The sequence below is a fragment of the Culex pipiens genome, chromosome 1 (assembly GCF_016801865.2).
Source record: "Culex pipiens pallens isolate TS chromosome 1, TS_CPP_V2, whole genome shotgun sequence".
Taxonomy (NCBI): domain Eukaryota; kingdom Metazoa; phylum Arthropoda; class Insecta; order Diptera; family Culicidae; genus Culex; species Culex pipiens.
The window spans coordinates 66,959,941-66,978,031 of record NC_068937.1 but is presented as its reverse complement, the minus strand read 5'-3'; the positions used below and the strand labels follow the sequence as shown (position 1 = coordinate 66,978,031).

General features: G+C 35.5%; 2 protein-coding genes and 2 long non-coding RNA genes across 4 annotated transcripts in view; 3 read left to right on the top strand and 1 right to left on the bottom strand.

Moving 5' to 3' along the window:
* Positions 1-18,091, bottom strand: part of LOC120432044 (uncharacterized) — a 382,988-nt gene that overhangs the window by 195,307 nt on the left and 169,590 nt on the right.
* On the top strand, positions 5-5,620 carry LOC128092295 (uncharacterized). The gene is made up of 3 exons (XM_052711709.1): positions 5-17; positions 2,681-2,957; positions 4,510-5,620. Exons 1-3 carry the CDS (start codon positions 5-7, stop codon positions 5,453-5,455), a joined length of 1,236 nt encoding a protein of 411 aa, XP_052567669.1. The 3' UTR covers positions 5,456-5,620.
* LOC128092412 (uncharacterized) lies at positions 5,627-7,196 on the top strand. The gene is made up of 3 exons (XR_008211749.1): positions 5,627-6,047; positions 6,114-6,763; positions 6,830-7,196. It is a non-coding gene; the product is annotated as an uncharacterized LOC128092412 (long non-coding RNA).
* On the top strand, positions 7,203-9,338 carry LOC120429508 (uncharacterized). Its single transcript, XR_008211743.1, has 4 exons — positions 7,203-7,669; positions 7,736-7,939; positions 8,006-8,209; positions 8,276-9,338. It is a non-coding gene; the product is annotated as an uncharacterized LOC120429508 (long non-coding RNA).

Here is an 18,091-nt window from a genome sequence, read left to right as displayed (position 1 = left end):
CGCCATGGAGTTTGAATGTTTGTCTCTGTGTGAAGCAGGTTTCCGAGTTACGGTACGTGGGTGGTGGTGAGTTATCGATTGTAGACTCTATTGGGCATGTGTGGGATGGTACGATGTCGCTCGGGCTTTAGTTTGGTTTGTGTTTCGACGATTGGCGGTTGTACAGGTTGTGTGGGATGGGGGGGTGGTATTGTGGTGGTGTGGGTATGGGCATGGTTAGGGATTTTTTGTGTGTTTTTAGTTTTTAGTTTTTAGTTTTTAGTTTTTAGTTTTTAGTTTTTAGTTTTTAGTTTTTAGTTTTTAGTTTTTAGTTTTTAGTTTTTAGTTTTTAGTTTTTAGTTTTTAGTTTTTAGTTTTTAGTTTTTAGTTTTTAGTTTTTAGTTTTTAGTTTTTAGTTTTTAGTTTTTAGTTTTTAGTTTTTAGTTTTTAGTTTTTAGTTTTTAGTTTTTAGTTTTTAAGTTTTTAAGTTTTTAAGTTTTTAAGTTTTTAAGTTTTTAAGTTTTTAAGTTTTTAAGTTTTTAAGTTTTTAAGTTTTTAAGTTTTTAAGTTTTTAAGTTTTTAAGTTTTTAAGTTTTTAAGTTTTTAAGTTTTTAAGTTTTTAAGTTTTTAAGTTTTTAAGTTTTTAAGTTTTTAAGTTTTTAAGTTTTTAAGTTTTTAAGTTTTTAAGTTTTTAAGTTTTTAAGTTTTTAAGTTTTTAAGTTTTTAAGTTTTTAAGTTTTTAAGTTTTTAAGTTTTTAAGTTTTTAAGTTTTTAAGTTTTTAAGTTTTTAAGTTTTTAAGTTTTTAAGTTTTTAAGTTTTTAAGTTTTTAAGTTTTTAAGTTTTTAAGTTTTTAAGTTTTTAAGTTTTTAAGTTTTTAAGTTTTTAAGTTTTTAAGTTTTTAAGTTTTTAAGTTTTTAAGTTTTTAAGTTTTTAAGTTTTTAAGTTTTTAAGTTTTTAAGTTTTTAAGTTTTTAAGTTTTTAAGTTTTTAAGTTTTTAAGTTTTTAAGTTTTTAAGTTTTTAAGTTTTTAAGTTTTTAAGTTTTTAAGTTTTTAAGTTTTTAAGTTTTTAAGTTTTTAAGTTTTTAAGTTTTTAGTTTTTAGTTTTTAGTTTTTAGTTTTTAGTTTTTAGTTTTTAGTTTTTAGTTTTTAGTTTTTAGTTTTTAGTTTTTAGTTTTTAGTTTTTAGTTTTTAGTTTTTAGTTTTTAGTTTTTTGTTTTTAGTTTTTAGTTTTTAGTTTTTAGTTTTTAGTTTTTAGTTTTTAGTTTTTTAGTTTTTAGTTTTTAGTTTTTAGTTTTTAGTTTTTAGTTTTTAGTTTTTAGTTTTTAGTTTTTAGTTTTTAGTTTTTAGTTTTTAGTTTTTAGTTTTTAGTTTTTAGTTTTTAGTTTTTAGTTTTTAGTTTTTAGTTTTTAGTTTTTAGTTTTTAGTTTTTAGTTTTTAGTTTTTTAGTTTTTAGTTTTTAGTTTTTAGTTTTTAGTTTTTAGTTTTTAGTTTTTTAGTTTTTAGTTTTTAGTTTTTAGTTTTTAGTTTTTAGTTTTTAGTTTTTAGTTTTTAGTTTTTAGTTTTTAGTTTTTAGTTTTTAGTTTTTAGTTTTTAGTTTTTAGTTTTTAGTTTTTAGTTTTTAGTTTTTAGTTTTTAGTTTTTAGTTTTTAGTTTTTAGTTTTTAGTTTTTAGTTTTTAGTTTTAGTTTTTAGTTTTTAGTTTTTAGTTTTTAGTTTTTAGTTTTTAGTTTTTAGTTTTTAGTTTTTAGTTTTTAGTTTTTAGTTTTTAGTTTTTAGTTTTTAGTTTTTAGTTTTTAGTTTTTAGTTTTTAGTTTTTAGTTTTTAGTTTTTAGTTTTTGTTTTTAGTTTTTAGTTTTTTAGTTTTTAGTTTTTAGTTTTTAGTTTTTAGTTTTTAGTTTTTAGTTTTTAGTTTTTAGTTTTTAGTTTTTAGTTTTTAGTTTTTAGTTTTTAGTTTTTAGTTTTTAGTTTTTAGTTTTTAGTTTTTAGTTTTTAGTTTTTAGTTTTTAGTTTTTAGTTTTTAGTTTTTAGTTTTTAGTTTTTAGTTTTTTAGTTTTTAGTTTTTAGTTTTTAGTTTTTAGTTTTTAGTTTTTAGTTTTTAGTTTTTAGTTTTTAGTTTTTAGTTTTTAGTTTTTAGTTTTTAGTTTTTAGTTTTTAGTTTTTAGTTTTTAGTTTTTAGTTTTTAGTTTTTAGTTTTTAGTTTTTAGTTTTAGTTTTTAGTTTTTAGTTTTTAGTTTTTAGTTTTTAGTTTTTAGTTTTTAGTTTTTAGTTTTTAGTTTTTAGTTTTTAGTTTTTAGTTTTTAGTTTTTAGTTTTTAGTTTTTAGTTTTTAGTTTTTAGTTTTTAGTTTTTAGTTTTTAGTTTTTAGTTTTTAGTTTTTAGTTTTTAGTTTTTAGTTTTTAGTTTTTAGGTTTTATCGGTTTTTTCGGGTTTTAGGTTTATTAGGTTTTAGGTTATGTTAGGTATTTAGGTTTTAGTGTTTACGGTATTTACGGTATATTACGTACATTTACGGTATTAGGTATTTAGGTACTTTTAGGTCATTTAGGTATTTCGGTATTTCGGTCATTATAGGTATTATAGGTACTATTATCTTTAGTATATCTGGTTATTCGACTATCTTATAAACTTACAAACTTAAATCTAAATATTAAATATTAAAAACAAAACACATGAACACAATTTTTTTGATTTGTCTCTTTTAGGTAACAAGGTCATCACCAAAGATCACTTAAAGGCTTTAATTAACGCCGAAAACATTGGCAAGGATAAACATGGGCTGACGGAAAGCGATTTGAATTCGAAGGATAGGATGAAATTTAAGCCAACCGAACGCATTATGAGTAAAGAGGTTCGCGAATGCCTAAAGGAGTTCGTACCGGAATCCGAAGGAACCGTTTTTCTGCTTAAAGTAATGAGCGAAACGCATGCGGCGTTCTGCGATGTAGACATCGAGCCGCTGCAAAGGGTGTTTTACATGTGGTAAGTTTGACATATTTTCCAAAGCTAATTTAATCCCTCATTGACGTATACAAATCCATCATTAGTTTTTCCATCAAAGTCTCTATGCAATTTTGGGGGTTGGTCATATAAAATTGCATACCCATTAAATTATGTATCCTAAGAAGGGATGTTCTGATCGATGTGGTGTCTTCGGCAAAGTTGTAGGTTAGAACTTTACGGAAAAAAATCAAAGGCATTAGTTTGTTTAATGATATTCGAGGTGGTTAGCTACTTCGGCTGCCGATCCCTAAGTTACTATGGGGCGCGGGTTCGATTTCCGCCTTATCCTCCTGGCCTTCTAAAAGTCCCATATTCTGGTCACCCTACTCACCACACATAACCTTGGGACGCCTAAAAATGAGCAGAAATTTGCAACAGAAACCACAAAAGACCCGGGGGTCGTTAAAGTGAATTGCTTTGCTTTGAGATCTAAGATACGCTCTAAGCAAGCGTTGCGACCAATGGCATGATTTATTTAAGGGTTATAGTTTAATCTCAAAGCAGTGCGTGGCCGAATGGTTACGCTCTCCGCTTTGTAAGCGGATGATTCTGGGTTCGATTCCCATCTGCTCCAACCTTCCATCGGATGAGGAAGTAAAATGTCGGTCCCGGCCTTGGTTGTTAGGCCGTTAAGTCATTCCAGGTGTAGGAGTCGTCTCTATGCCATAAGTACAAACAACACACCAAAACAAGCCTACTCCGGTGGAATCGCTGGTGGCGGTTGGATTCGCAATCCAAAGGTCGTCAGTTCAAACACTGGGGTGGAAGGTTCCTTGGAGTAGAAAGAGGTTTGGGTGCTCTCCCCATTCAAGCCTTCGCACTCCTAGGTTCGAGCAGAAACTTGCAATAGAGACCACAAAAGATCCGGGGGTCGTTAATGTGGATGGTTTGATTTTGAGTTTAATCTCAAGTCAAGTAACCGGATGCTGCTATCGAGATAATTTCCGTTTATTTCAAATTAGTATTGTATAAGAGTAACAATTTATTCTGGAGGCAAATATTTTTTTGGGGTGCTTTTCGCTCAAAATTTATTTTTCAAATGCAAAAAAAAACTAAAAAAAACTTAAAAAAAACGAAAATGTATGTATAAAAGTAGCTATATTTTCGCTCAAAATTTATTTTTCAAATGCAAAAAAAACTAAAAAAACTTAAAAAAAACGAAAATGTATGTATAAAAGTAGCTATATTTTTTTAAATCGTATATCTAATCTAATCTAACACAAACGCAGCCAGTCCGATGAAAGCATGCTGGAAAGTCTTGTGATTAGATTACGCCCCAAGCACTTTTCTTGTCAGTATTAATAATTGCAGTACATCCGAGAACACCCGAGACAAAACCTACAAAACAAGTCAAAGCACATAGTAATGTCACAGACATAACTGGAATGGCGTAAGACTACGTACAGTTTTAATGTGTGTTTAAATTACTGTTACAATAATCAGACATTATTTTTTTTTTAATATTATTTCGATTAAATTTTATTCCAAACCAAATCTTGCTTATTAAATACTTATTTTTTTTATATTTTAGGCATGCTTTATTCGTGGTACGATGCTGGCGAAACAGCTGTCTCGCCAGAAAAACGGCTTCAAAGGAATGTATTACTTCAAATGCATACACATGCATGGAGTTAAATGCGCATGCTATTGTAATGCTGCTGGACATGTGCAGAGAATCTCCGGAACAATTTTTAGTACTGTGTTTTTCAAGTCAACCAGCAGAGGAGCTGTTCCGGGAGTTGCGTTCCATGACGACAACATTGGAGACTGCAGTGGAATTCAGCATGAGGGAAATTGGAGATCGAATCCGTCGTGCGTTCATGAAGGTGTTAGTATCATACCGCCAAAAGGAAAAATACACTTTTCCCAATATCATCAAAAAGCTCGAAAAATACCCGGCTGTGCAGCAGATACCATCAAAGGAAGCGATTAAAAATGAAATTGAGCGTGCTAGGCTAGCAGCATCTTGTAATCTGGTCGAGCTTGGCCTTTCTATCGATGAACAATCATTCAATGATAGTTTAAATATGCGTGATACTTCGGAAATTGAATTTGTTAGTACCGGAACCACGATTGTCTCGGATGAAGAAGATGAAGACGAAGAAGATCCACATGAATTTGAATTCATCAGCATTTCAAATAAGAACGACGAAACGGCCAGTGACAGCGCCAACGAGGAAGAAAATCAAATTGAAACCGATAGCGACACCAAGATATCTGGCGAAGACGACGAAGAAGAAATAATATATAATGCGAGTGAACTTTTCCCCAAATTCGGCGGCGAGCTCAGGTTGAAGGGTAGCACTTCATCGAAAAAACACACCTTCAATATAAGAGACTGTAGAGGAAAGGTACACCGTATTAAAAAAAGCAAAGTTCTGTGGATGATGACGAATGGCCGTTCGCGACAAGTTAATACTCGCCTTGCAAGATACAAACAGAAAACTCAACAAAACCAAACTTCGACAACAAGCTAACAAACAAGACCTAGACTCATTCGACGAAAAAAAAAAAGCTCCTGATGCCGATGAAAAGACGATTCCTTAGCTGGGCGTGATCCTCACGATCGCTTTCGTCGAACAGGATCGACGGCCGAGACGCACACCACCGACCAGACAATCCCTTAGCGGGGCGTGATCATCACGATCTTCAGGTTTTGTAAATTAATGTGTGAATGAGATGAATGCGAAATCTATTATTTTTCTTTACTTTCTTGCAGTTGATTACTCGAAGTCATCTGGGCGTGATCCTCACAATCGCTTTCGTCGATCAGGATCGGCGGCCGAGACGCACACCACCGACCAGACAATCCCTTAGCTGGGCGTGATCCTCACGATCGCTTTCGTCGATCAGGATCGGCGGCCGAGACGCACACCACCGACCAGACAATCCCTTAGCTGGGCGTGATCCTCACGATCGCTTTCGTCGATCAGGATCGGCGGCCGAGACGCACACCACCGACCAGACAATCCCTTAACTGGGCGTGATCCTCACGATCGCTTTCGTCGATTAAGAATGGCGGCACACAGAAGAACAAGACGCACACCGCCAACCAAACGTCATCTTCAGGTTTTGTAAATTAATGTGTGAATGAGATGAATGCGAAATCTATTATTTTTCTTTACTTTCTTGCAGTTGATTACTCGAAGTCATCTGGGCGTGATCCCCACGATCGCTTTCGTCGAACAGGATCGACGGCCGAGACGCACACCACCGACCAGACAATCCCTTAGCGGGGCGTGATCCTCACGATCGCTTTCGTCGAACAGGATCGACGGCCGAGACGCACACCACCGACCAGACAATCCCTTAGCGGGGTGTGATCATCACGATCTTCAGGTTTTGTAAATTAATGTGTGAATGAGATGAATGCGAAATCTATTATTTTTCTTTACTTTCTTGCAGTTGATTACTCGAAGTCATCTGGGCGTGATCCTCACGATTGCTTTCGTCGAACAGGATCGACGGCCGAGACGCACACCACCGACCAGACAATCCCTTAGCGGGGCGTGATCATCACGATCTTCAGGTTTTGTAAATTAATGTGTGAATGAGATGAATGCGAAATCTATTATTTTTCTTTACTTTCTTGCAGTTGATTACTCGAAGTCATCTGGGCGTGATCCTCACGATTGCTTTCGTCGAACAGGATCGACGGCCGAGACGCACACCACCGACCAGACAATCCCTTAGCGGGACGTGATCCTCACGATCGCTTTCGTCGATTAAGAATGGCGGCACACAGAAGAACAAGACGCACACCGCCAACCAAACGTCATCTTCAGGTTTTGTAGATTAATGTGTGAATGAGATGAATGCGAAATCTATTATTTTTCTTTACTTTCTTGCAGTTGATTACTCGAAGTCATCTGGGCGTGATCCCCACGATCGCTTTCGTCGAACAGGATCGACGGCCGAGACGCACACCACCGACCAGACAATCCCTTAGCGGGGCGTGATCCTCACGATCGCTTTCGTCGAACAGGATCGACGGCCGAGACGCACACCACCGACCAGACAATCCCTTAGCGGGGCGTGATCATCACGATCTTCAGGTTTTGTAAATTAATGTGTGAATGAGATGAATGCGAAATCTATTATTTTTCTTTACTTTCTTGCAGTTGATTACTCGAAGTCATCTGGGCGTGATCCTCACGATTGCTTTCGTCGAACAGGATCGACGGCCGAGACGCACACCACCGACCAGACAATCTCTTAGCGGGGCGTGATCATCACGATCTTCAGGTTTTGTAAATTAATGTGTGAATGAGATGAATGCGAAATCTATTATTTTTCTTTACTTTCTTGCAGTTGATTACTCGAAGTCATCTGGGCGTGATCCTCACGATTGCTTTCGTCGAACAGGATCGACGGCCGAGACGCACACCACCGACCAGACAATCCCTTAGCGGGGCGTGATCATCACGATCTTCAGGTTTTGTAAATTAATGTGTGAATGAGATGAATGCGAAATCTATTATTTTTCTTTACTTTCTTGCAGTTGATTACTCGAAGTCATCTGGGCGTGATCCTCACGATTGCTTTCGTCGAACAGGATCGACGGCCGAGACGCACACCACCGACCAGATAATCCCTTAGCGGGACGTGATCCTCACGATCGCTTTCGTCGATTAAGAATGGCGGCACACAGAAGAACAAGACGCACACCGCCAACCAAACGTCATCTTCAGGTTTTGTAGATTAATGTGTGAATGAGATGAATGCGAAATCTATTATTTTTCTTTACTTTCTTGCAGTTGATTACTCGAAGTCATCTGGGCGTGATCCCCACGATCGCTTTCGTCGAACAGGATCGACGGCCGAGACGCACACCACCGACCAGACAATCCCTTAGCGGGGCGTGATCCTCACGATCGCTTTCGTCGAACAGGATCGACGGCCGAGACGCACACCACCGACCAGACAATCCCTTAGCGGGGCGTGATCATCACGATCTTCAGGTTTTGTAAATTAATGTGTGAATGAGATGAATGCGAAATCTATTATTTTTCTTTACTTTCTTGCAGTTGATTACTCGAAGTCATCTGGGCGTGATCCCCACGATCGCTTTCGTCGAACAGGATCGACGGCCGAGACGCACACCACCGACCAGACAATCCCTTAGCGGGGCGTGATCCTCACGATCGCTTTCGTCGAACAGGATCGACGGCCGAGACGCACACCACCGACCAGACAATCCCTTAGCGGGGCGTGATCATCACGATCTTCAGGTTTTGTAAATTAATGTGTGAATGAGATGAATGCGAAATCTATTATTTTTCTTTACTTTCTTGCAGTTGATTACTCGAAGTCATCTGGGCGTGATCCCCACGATCGCTTTCGTCGAACAGGATCGACGGCCGAGACGCACACCACCGACCAGACAATCCCTTAGCGGGGCGTGATCCTCACGATCGCTTTCGTCGAACAGGATCGACGGCCGAGACGCACACCACCGACCAGACAATCCCTTAGCGGGGCGTGATCATCACGATCGCTTTCGTCGAACAGGATCGACGGCCGAGACGCACACCACCGACTAAACAATCCCTTAGCGGCAATCCCAGGATCGGCGGCCGAGACGCACACCACCGACCACCCTTAGCTGGGCGTGATCCTCACGATCGCTTTCGTCGATCGAGAGCAGTGGCTGACATTAATTTCCGAAGGCTTACGCGTTTGGAAACCATTACGACCATGGTTGGCAGCTTCGGTGCTTAACGCGACAAACCATTTTTTTAATTATTTCAGTATTTTAGTTTAGGCTCGTTAGGTTTTTCTCTAACCTCCGCATATCTTAGCTTAAGATTGACTGTTTCTTAACATTTGCATTTAAGTGATTTTTGTAATAAACAAAGAATTTTGGTGAAGATTGTATGGTGCGTTTTATTTTATTTCTCTTAGCTTTTTTTTATCACACATCATACAACCAACTCAAGCATTTCCTCGATTTTCTTCTTGGAGTTTTCGCACTTCTCTTACTCATGCTCGAACTGCCCGGAACCGTTCGAACTCTCAAAGCCGTTGCTAGACTAGAGACGGATACTGTTCCGGCGTACGGAAAAGAATGAATAATAGCGACGAGGAGCACAGATTGCGGATCACTTTTCAATTCAAGCCGCCTCGCCCTTGCAGCATCGTTTTGGTAAATGTTAAAGTTTAACTACTCATAAATATCCTGCCGGTGAGTTCCCGTTGACCAGCCCCAGCAGCTCCAGCCTTAAACATTCTCGATCTGGGTGTCATTCAGCTGCTGCAGCAGATTAAATCAATGATTTTCGCCCCGTAATTAGCAGGAACCGATCGCACGTTGTACCGCTGTGCGCGCGTCCGCAACTACCATCACCGTGTGGCAAACGCCGCGTGCAAACAAAATTCTCTCGTGTCTCAATGTTCGCTGATGTTCCTCTTGCTCTTACTCTGTCCACTATGCGTTCGATATTTGGCTCTTCCGAAGCAGCAGCGTGCCTTGCAGCTAAAGTTTAAAATACATTCCGATGGAATCGGTGGCTTTGAGTTGCAGCAGAACTTGTTCCAGGAACTGCTGCGTGGCCGAATTATACAGATCGAACACGACGGCCATTCAGTGATTGGCGACGACCAACGATTCTTCCAGGAAGATCCGACACTGGCACATTTGGGACGTGTGGGACATCCAGATACAGGCAGCGCAGTACCGAATTGCGGAAGGCGCGGCTCTGGATGCGACTCATGGTGACCTGAAGGAAGGAATTGAATTCGTTTCCTAAAACTTTTCACATTAAGAATTGAGAATGTTTACCTTCATAATCGAAAACTCCACCACTTCCATCCGTTATCCGGCCTGCCGGTAATGTCCATCTCCCTGCAACGTTAAATCATCCGATTCAAGGTCGCTTCCAACCATGCATCGATCGGTTTCGCCATGGTGTTTCACTGCCTGCTGAACCAGCTGGAGTACAAGAGTGGCCTTGTCGGTGCAGGTTATTGCTGCAGCGAGAACTGAGGAAGGTTCTACGGAAAGTTCTGCGCTGGTGTTGACCGCCGTGGAAGTGACTCGGTTGGCCAAACACCTACAAAAACACACTTTTCGCCCCAAATTTGTTGGAAAACAAAACAAAAATTTGAATGATTGACAGCTCACACAATCAGCAGAGTGGTACACGCTTATATGGATTTAGTTAACTTTGCTTGAAAAAAAATCCTGGGTTCGGATCGGATCTGGACCCGACGGAGCCGATCACGCAGTTTCAGCAGTTTCAGACGCGAGGAACCCGCCAGAACCGAAGTGGCACCCCCCTAGGCCTAAGATTTAAAAATTTTCAACCGATAAACAAAATGCTCATGGTCACATCACTGCCACTCGTGAATCCTGACCACATACCCATCTACTAACCCCCTCAAAACTCATGTGATACTTTGTCGGAGAAGCAGTCGATTGGGCGGTCTCTATCACTCAAGTATCGGACTAACATTCCCATCCACTTCCCCGTGACCCTACCACTGGTCGTGGCCGGCGCCGGTATTGATCAGCATGATAGGGGCCTTTGAGAAGTTGCGAAGCGAGGAAAGATAGCACCCATTCATCTTCCACGGCTCGTGGATGTAACTTCTGGAGGTCCTGGTCAATAAAGGAGTAGCAACTGCGGGTGGGCATCTATGCCTATGCTTATGCTTAAATTTCAGCCAATTTGGTTCATCCCATCTCGAGATATCGTGGCACCCGTAAATCAACTCAGTGTTTAGAGAAAAGCGCTCACAAAGTTTGACAGTCCGCTTTGCGCATAGCAAAATTTCGTCTTTTACTCTGTTTAATCAAGATGTATCTTCATGAAACTTTCAGGAGTGATTAAAAATCATCTTTTTGGTGGATTTACTAAGTTTTCTGAAATATGATATTTTGCGATTTTCTACATGCATGTAACCCCTTTAGTAAAAAATGCGGGGGGGCCTTCCCCCTTCATCGGACAATGGACCTCGGATTCGCAATAAGGGACCAAAATTACTTCTTAGGACAAGGTTTCACGCAAATCGAAGACGGGTCGGGAAACTGCATTGTAAGTTGTTGGAAAATTACCCTTTATAAAGGTTCACTATTTTACAAAAATAATTTCAATGTTATGAGAGTTTCCTCCCCCTTGCTTTAATAACATCAACTATAACATAAGCAGGATGTACTTTTTGTTCCACTTTATCTTTGACCAATTCACATTTTTTGCTTGAAATAAAACAAAATTTTACCTCAGGTGTCAGCTGGAATATCTTTGCTCTGATAATCGCTACAAAAAAACTCATGTGAACAAACGGCTCTGTTTTTGATTCAGAATTTTTTTCGTTTATCTCCTCACAAAATGATTTTGATCCAAGCCAAAAATCATTACCAAATAATGACTGCCCACCATAATGTCCTGAAGAATCAAAAACTAAAAAAATGCATTAATTATTTGACGGTTCTGAAACTATAAAAATGCTGTACCTTTTAATGCCCAATTAGTTTGTAAATTAAGATGTTGTAGGTATATTTGCATATCTGCAGCACAATCATAGCTTATTTTGTTTTTTAAAGGAGTTAAATTCCAAGATTGATGATCGTATAAGTTCATGAATATGTGGAAAAGATTTAATGATACTTTGGTAGTATAGTTCAACTCTTGTGGTGTGATTTGTTCCTGTTTGTGGGAATTGTTTAATAATGGTTCAGCATTATACTTGATCACTTGGTGAGTGTGTTTTATGCCAATTTTTTTGTTTTTTTTAATACTATTAAGCTCATTTGGTTCGTCAACTGCTGTTTGGAAAGTAAGTTCCTAAATAAACAAGTTTTGCTTAAGATATATTGAGATGTACTTTACCAATGACTGTTTTGCAATCCTTTCGACTAATAACTCTTGTATCCTGTAAAAAGAATAAACATCCATTAAACCAAATTAGCAAACGATAAATGAGACATGTAACTGAAAAACATACATCATATCCTACAGTAAGCTGATACTTTTCATTTTCTGATGTAGTGGAAGGTTCAATGCATTCCACTAGAGAATAGTTGATGATGAAACAAATCACGCTTATTTTCTTTAAAAAATGTACTGGTTTATCCATGGTTCAGCTTTTGGCATAGTTCGTTGAACTGAAAAATATTTATAAAAAAAAACATTAACAGCGTAGTTATTTTAACATATAAAACAATTTTTAACAATAAACCTTTAAGCAAGATACGAAGACCTCGTTCCCTGTGACTTGTGCAATGAATGGTGTAAAGCCAACTGAATTGCATTTGCACCATGCATACATAACTGCATAAAAACGCGTTTGCAACCATTTCTTCGTGGATGTATCTTAGTAAACTTTCTAATACCATGTCCACACTGGCGGGTTAAAACTTGTTCTACGACAAACTCAGTTTTAACAACTGTCATAATGGTTTGACAGTTGTTAGGCCATGTTTAGCCTTAAAACAAGCTCTTCCTTTAAATATCAATTCTGACATTTTCTTTGATAAGGTCCATAAAGCAGTGCGTAACTTGTAAGAAACATGTCGAGGAAAAGGTTCAGGTGGTTATGTTACACATGAACAATATGACAAAGAACTTTGCACAAGCTCTTGAAATTAAATATATTTCACTAATTTTTTTATCATTTTATGTTAAGTACAGGTTTGTTCCAAACATAACCAAGATTTAATTTTTTTAGATAAGTCAAAATGTGAATTTTTATGTCTAGTATCAAATAATTTGAAGTTTGATAGCCATACTGCTCAATATTGTACCGACCGGTAAATGCCCTCCGTCGGTACAGCCCTGAGGGCACCGGCTACTCTAGGATGGCGTCAATACTGTATTAATACCATGGCAAATATATACAAAATATAAAGTTTGATACCCATATGGGTCATTCCATCTGAAGCGGAACAGCATTTGAAAATTACCCTCTACGATACTACTCAAATTTGGCAGGGCTGTTGATACTATCAAAACATTAAAGAATCCCGAATTTCATCCAAATCGGACCACCCCCTCAATTTTGGTACCTCCCCAAAAAATAAACATTTTGACGATTTTTGAGCAAAACCCAAGGGGGTTGACACATCGAATATTTTTATTCGAATCATTCTGTTCATTCCAGAATTATTCCAGAATGATGGTGGAATGATTCTCTTTTCCAAAATTATTGTTAATTTAATTTTTGCGTGTTAGCGCTGATCTTCTGTCAAACTGCGATAAAAAGTAAACATGCTTCTCAGGGGCGCCGACTAGTCCAAAATGTTGGGGGGGCACGGTTGTTTTCCGAAATAGATAGGTAAGAGTGGCGATTAGATGTTAAAGTTTCTTGTATATAATGAATTTTAATAATTTTATTACGATTTTTTTATCATTCGGAATCAATTTTTTTAGGAAAACGATAATTTATGAAAACGTGATTGATAATGTTAATTGGGGGGAATTTTTTATATGTTTGGAAGGCGATTCCTTCTCATAGGCATATTCTTACTTAGGGTAGGGTAGTCATCAATGAGACACTTTTGGTTTTTAACTTTCAACGATTTTTGTATTTTTTTCATCAGCATGTCTTAATGAGCTTTTTGTTGCATTTTCTTTCTTTTAATGTGTTCTAACATTGACCAAAATATGAGATCGATCCGACCTCTACAGCCAGAGCTATCCAACTGTCTCATTGTAGACGCACTTGGCAGGAACAATGAGACAGGTGGGTAACAATGAGACACTTTACGAAAATCAATACTTTTCTAGTAAAACATCATGTTTTTGTATTGTTCCATTGCAGGTGACTTACCTTGAACATTTTAAAGCAATTTTGCCAACTTGAAGCTTTCATTAACAAAAGTTATACTAAAAAGTATTTATATTTAGTAAAATCCATTTATTTATACCATATAACTTTATATGTTTGGCTAAATGAAGTCAAAACTCAATAAATATGCCAAAAATCACTTCCGATTCATGTTTTGAAGGATTTCCCTAGATTTTGAAAAGTTTAATGAAGAAAAATCAAAGTGTCTCATTGTTACCCATAGGCTGAAAATAGTGGGGAACAATAAGACAGCCCTGGATTCTGGGTATATTCTTAATTTTGGTCAATTCTAATGAAAGGCCATTGTAGCCCAACTCATGCCCTATGAAATGACGAAAGAAGTTTGGAAAAATTTTAGTTTTTGTATTATTGGCAGAATATAAGCGAAAATGTAATTTTCAGTCATAATTTACTTTTACACTCCAAAATCAAACATTTATGAATAACTTTGCAAGGGAGCGTCCATAACCAAAGCCACTATTATGGCAGACGTGTATCCAGTAGATACACCTTTCCCCAAAATATGAGCCTGATTGGTTGAAACTACGACTTGTGAGAGCCATTTTACCCTATTTTCTAAAAGTAACAGTCAATAATAAAAAAAATCAATAATCAATAATAAATAATATTTAGAAATTCAACAATACAAATATTCTAAAAATGAAAACAAAAGTAAAAAGCAAAAATTTAGAACTACAAAAATTTTAAAAAAACAAATACACTTTTAAAGAAACATCCAAAATTTAAAAATTATAATGCATCAATTATTGTTTTAATAATTTTAAAATTTATCAATTATTTTTTTAAGAATTTAAGAATTTAAGAATTTAAGAATTTAAGAATTTAAGAATTTAAGAATTTAAGAATTTAAGAATTTAAGAATTTAAGAATTTAAGAATTTAAGAATTTAAGAATTTAAGAATTTAAGAATTTAAGAATTTAAGAATTTAAGAATTTAAGAATTTAAGAATTTAAGAATTTAAGAATTTAAGAATTTAAGAATTTAAGAATTTAAGAATTTAAGAATTTAAGAATTTAAGAATTTAAGAATTTAAGAATTTAAGAATTTAAGAATTTAAGAATTTAAGAATTTAAGAATTTAAGAATTTAAGAATTTAAGAATTTAAGAATTTAAGAATTTAAGAATTTAAGAATTTAAGAATTTAAGAATTTAAGAATTTAAGAATTTAAGAATTTAAGAATTTAAGAATTTAAGAATTTAAGAATTTAAGAATTTAAGAATTTAAGAATTTAAGAATTTAAGAATTTAAGAATTTAAGAATTTAAGAATTTAAGAATTTAAGAATTTAAGAATTTAAGAATTTAAGAATTTAAGAATTTAAGAATTTAAGAATTTAAGAATTTAAGAATTTAAGAATTTAAGAATTTAAGAATTTAAGAATTTAAGAATTTAAGAATTTAAGAATTTAAGAATTTAAGAATTTAAGAATTTAAGAATTTAAGAATTTAAGAATTTAAGAATTTAAGAATTTAAGAATTTAAGAATTTAAGAATTTAAGAATTTAAGAATTTAAGAATTTAAGAATTTAAGAATTTAAGAATTTAAGAATTTAAGAATTTAAGAATTTAAGAATTTAAGAATTTAAGAATTTAAGAATTTAAGAATTTAAGAATTTAAGAATTTAAGAATTTAAGAATTTAAGAATTTAAGAATTTAAGAATTTAAGAATTTAAGAATTTAAGAATTTAAGAATTTAAGAATTTAAGAATTTAAGAATTTAAGAATTTAAGAATTTAAGAATTTAAGAATTTAAGAATTTAAGAATTTAAGAATTTAAGAATTTAAGAATTTAAGAATTTAAGAATTTAAGAATTTAAGAATTTAAGAATTTAAGAATTTAAGAATTTAAGAATTTAAGAATTTAAGAATTTAAGAATTTAAGAATTTAAGAATTTAAGAATTTAAGAATTTAAGAATTTAAGAATTTAAGAATTTAAGAATTTAAGAATTTAAGAATTTAAGAATTTAAGAATTTAAGAATTTAAGAATTTAAGAATTTAAGAATTTAAGAATTTAAGAATTTAAGAATTTAAGAATTTAAGAATTTAAGAATTTAAGAATTTAAGAATTTAAGAATTTAAGAATTTAAGAATTTAAGAATTTAAGAATTTAAGAATTTAAGAATTTAAGAATTTAAGAATTTAAGAATTTAAGAATTTAAGAATTTAAGAATTTAAGAATTTAAGAATTTAAGAATTTAAGAATTTAAGAATTTAAGAATTTAAGAATTTAAGAATTTAAGAATTTAAGAATTTTAGATATGTTAAGTATTGTGATGAATTTGAAGTATTTGGTATGAAGTTGAGTATGTAAGGATTTATTGAATTTATGGAATTTTATGATTGTTATTAGGGTTTTGGGTATTTGGGTGTATTGTAATAGTGTTTAAGAATTTAAAGTATTGACAGTTGTTTTTTGGTAATTTAAGTCTTTAAGTTTTTTAAGTTTTCGAAGGTATTTAAGCATTTATAGTATTAAGATGTTATGTTTGGTTGATTGTTAGAATGTTAGATTGGGTTATGAATTTTTGATTTAAGGGTTTGTAAGTATTTGAGAATTTAAGATATTTGAGTGTTTTGGGTTTGTATGGGTTTTATGTTTTGTTGTGTTTGGTTTGGGTTGTTTATTTGAATTTATGTATTGTTGTTTTGATGGGGTATGTTTTGTTTGTTTAGATAGTTGGGTATGCTGGTATGGTGGTTTTAGGTTGTTTGTTTTGGTTGTATTTATGGTTTTTGGTTTTGGTTTGGGTTTTTGTTATTGTATTTTATGATGTTGTTGGGTATTTGGTTTTTTGGGTTTTTGGGTTTTTGTATGAAGTTATGTATGGTTTAGGATTGTAGTTGTTAGAGTTTTGAATTGGTTTGTATTTTTGTTTTGTTTGTTTTGTTTTTGGTTTTTGTGTTTTGGTTTTTTGGTTGTTGTGTTGTTTGTTTGGGTTTGTGGTTTGGTTTGTGGTGTTTGTTTTTGTTGTTTGTATTTGGGTTTTGGTTGGTGGGTGGTTGGGTTTGTTTGTTTTGGGTGGGTTGTGTGTTGGTTTGTTTTTGGGTGTTTGTTTTGGTTTGTTTGGTTGGTTTGTGGTGTGTTGGGGTTTGTTTGTGGTTGTGGGGTTTTGGTTGTTTGGTTGTGTGTTTGTGGGTGTGGGTTGTGTTGGTTGGGTTGTGTGGGTTGTTGGGTTGTGGTGGTGGTGTTTTTGGTTTGTGTGGGTTTGGGGTGTGTGGGGTGTGGGGTTGTTTGTGGTGTTGGGTTGTGGTGTTGGTTGTGTGGTTGGGTTGGTTTGTTTGTGGTGGTTGTGGTTGTTGGTTGTGGGTTGGGGGTTTGGGGTTGGGTTTGTTGGTGTTGTTTGGTGTTGGGGTTTGTTTTGTGTGTTGTGGGTGTTGGTGTTTTTGTGTTGGGTTTTGTGGTTGTTGGTGGGTTGGTGTGGGTGTGTTGGGTGTTTGTGTTGGTTGTTTGGGTTTTGTGTTGTTGGGTGTTGGGTTGTGTGGGTTGTGGGTTGTTGGGTGTTGGGTTTGTTTTTGTGTGTTTGGTGTGGGTTTGTGGGTTGTTTGGTTGGGTTGGGTGTGTTTGGTTGGTGGTTGTTTGTGTTGTGGGGTTGTTGGGTTGTTGGGTTTGGGTTGTTGTTTTGGTTGGGGTTGTGGGTTGTTGTGTTTTGGGTGTTTGTGTTTGTGTGGGTTGTTGGGTTTGTTTTGGTGTTGGTTGTTTGGGTTTGGGTTGTGTGGGTTTGTTGGTTTGTTGTTTGTGTGTGTTTGGTGGTGGGTTTGTGGGTTGTTGTTTGTGGGTTGTTGTTGTTTTGTTGTTTGGTGTGGGTTGTTGGTTTTGTTGTTTGGTGTTTTGTTGGGTTTGGTGGGTTGTTGGTTTGTGGGTGTGGTTGGGTTTGTTGGGTTTGTTGGGTTGTTGTTGTTTGGGTTTGTGGTTTGTTGTGTTTTGGGTTGTTGGGTTGTGGGTTTGTTTGGTTGTTGGGTTGTTTGTTTGTGGGTGTTGGGTGTTGGGTGTTTTGTGTGGGGTTGTTTTGTTTTTGGGTTGGTTGGGTTTTTGGTGTTGGGTGTTGGGTTGTTGGGTTGTGGGGGGTGGGGTGTGTTGGGTTTGTGTTGTTTGTTGGTTTGTGGGTTGTGGTTTTGGGGTTTTGGGTTGGTGGGTTGTGGGTTGTGGGTGTTTGTGTTTGGGTTTGGGGGGTTGGGTGTTGGTTTGGGTGTGGTTTTGTTTTGGTGTTTGGTTGTGGGGTGGGTGTGTTTGGTGTTGGTGTTGTGGGTTTGGGTGTTGGGGTTTTGGGTTGTTTGGTTGTTGGTTGGTGGGTGTTTGTGTT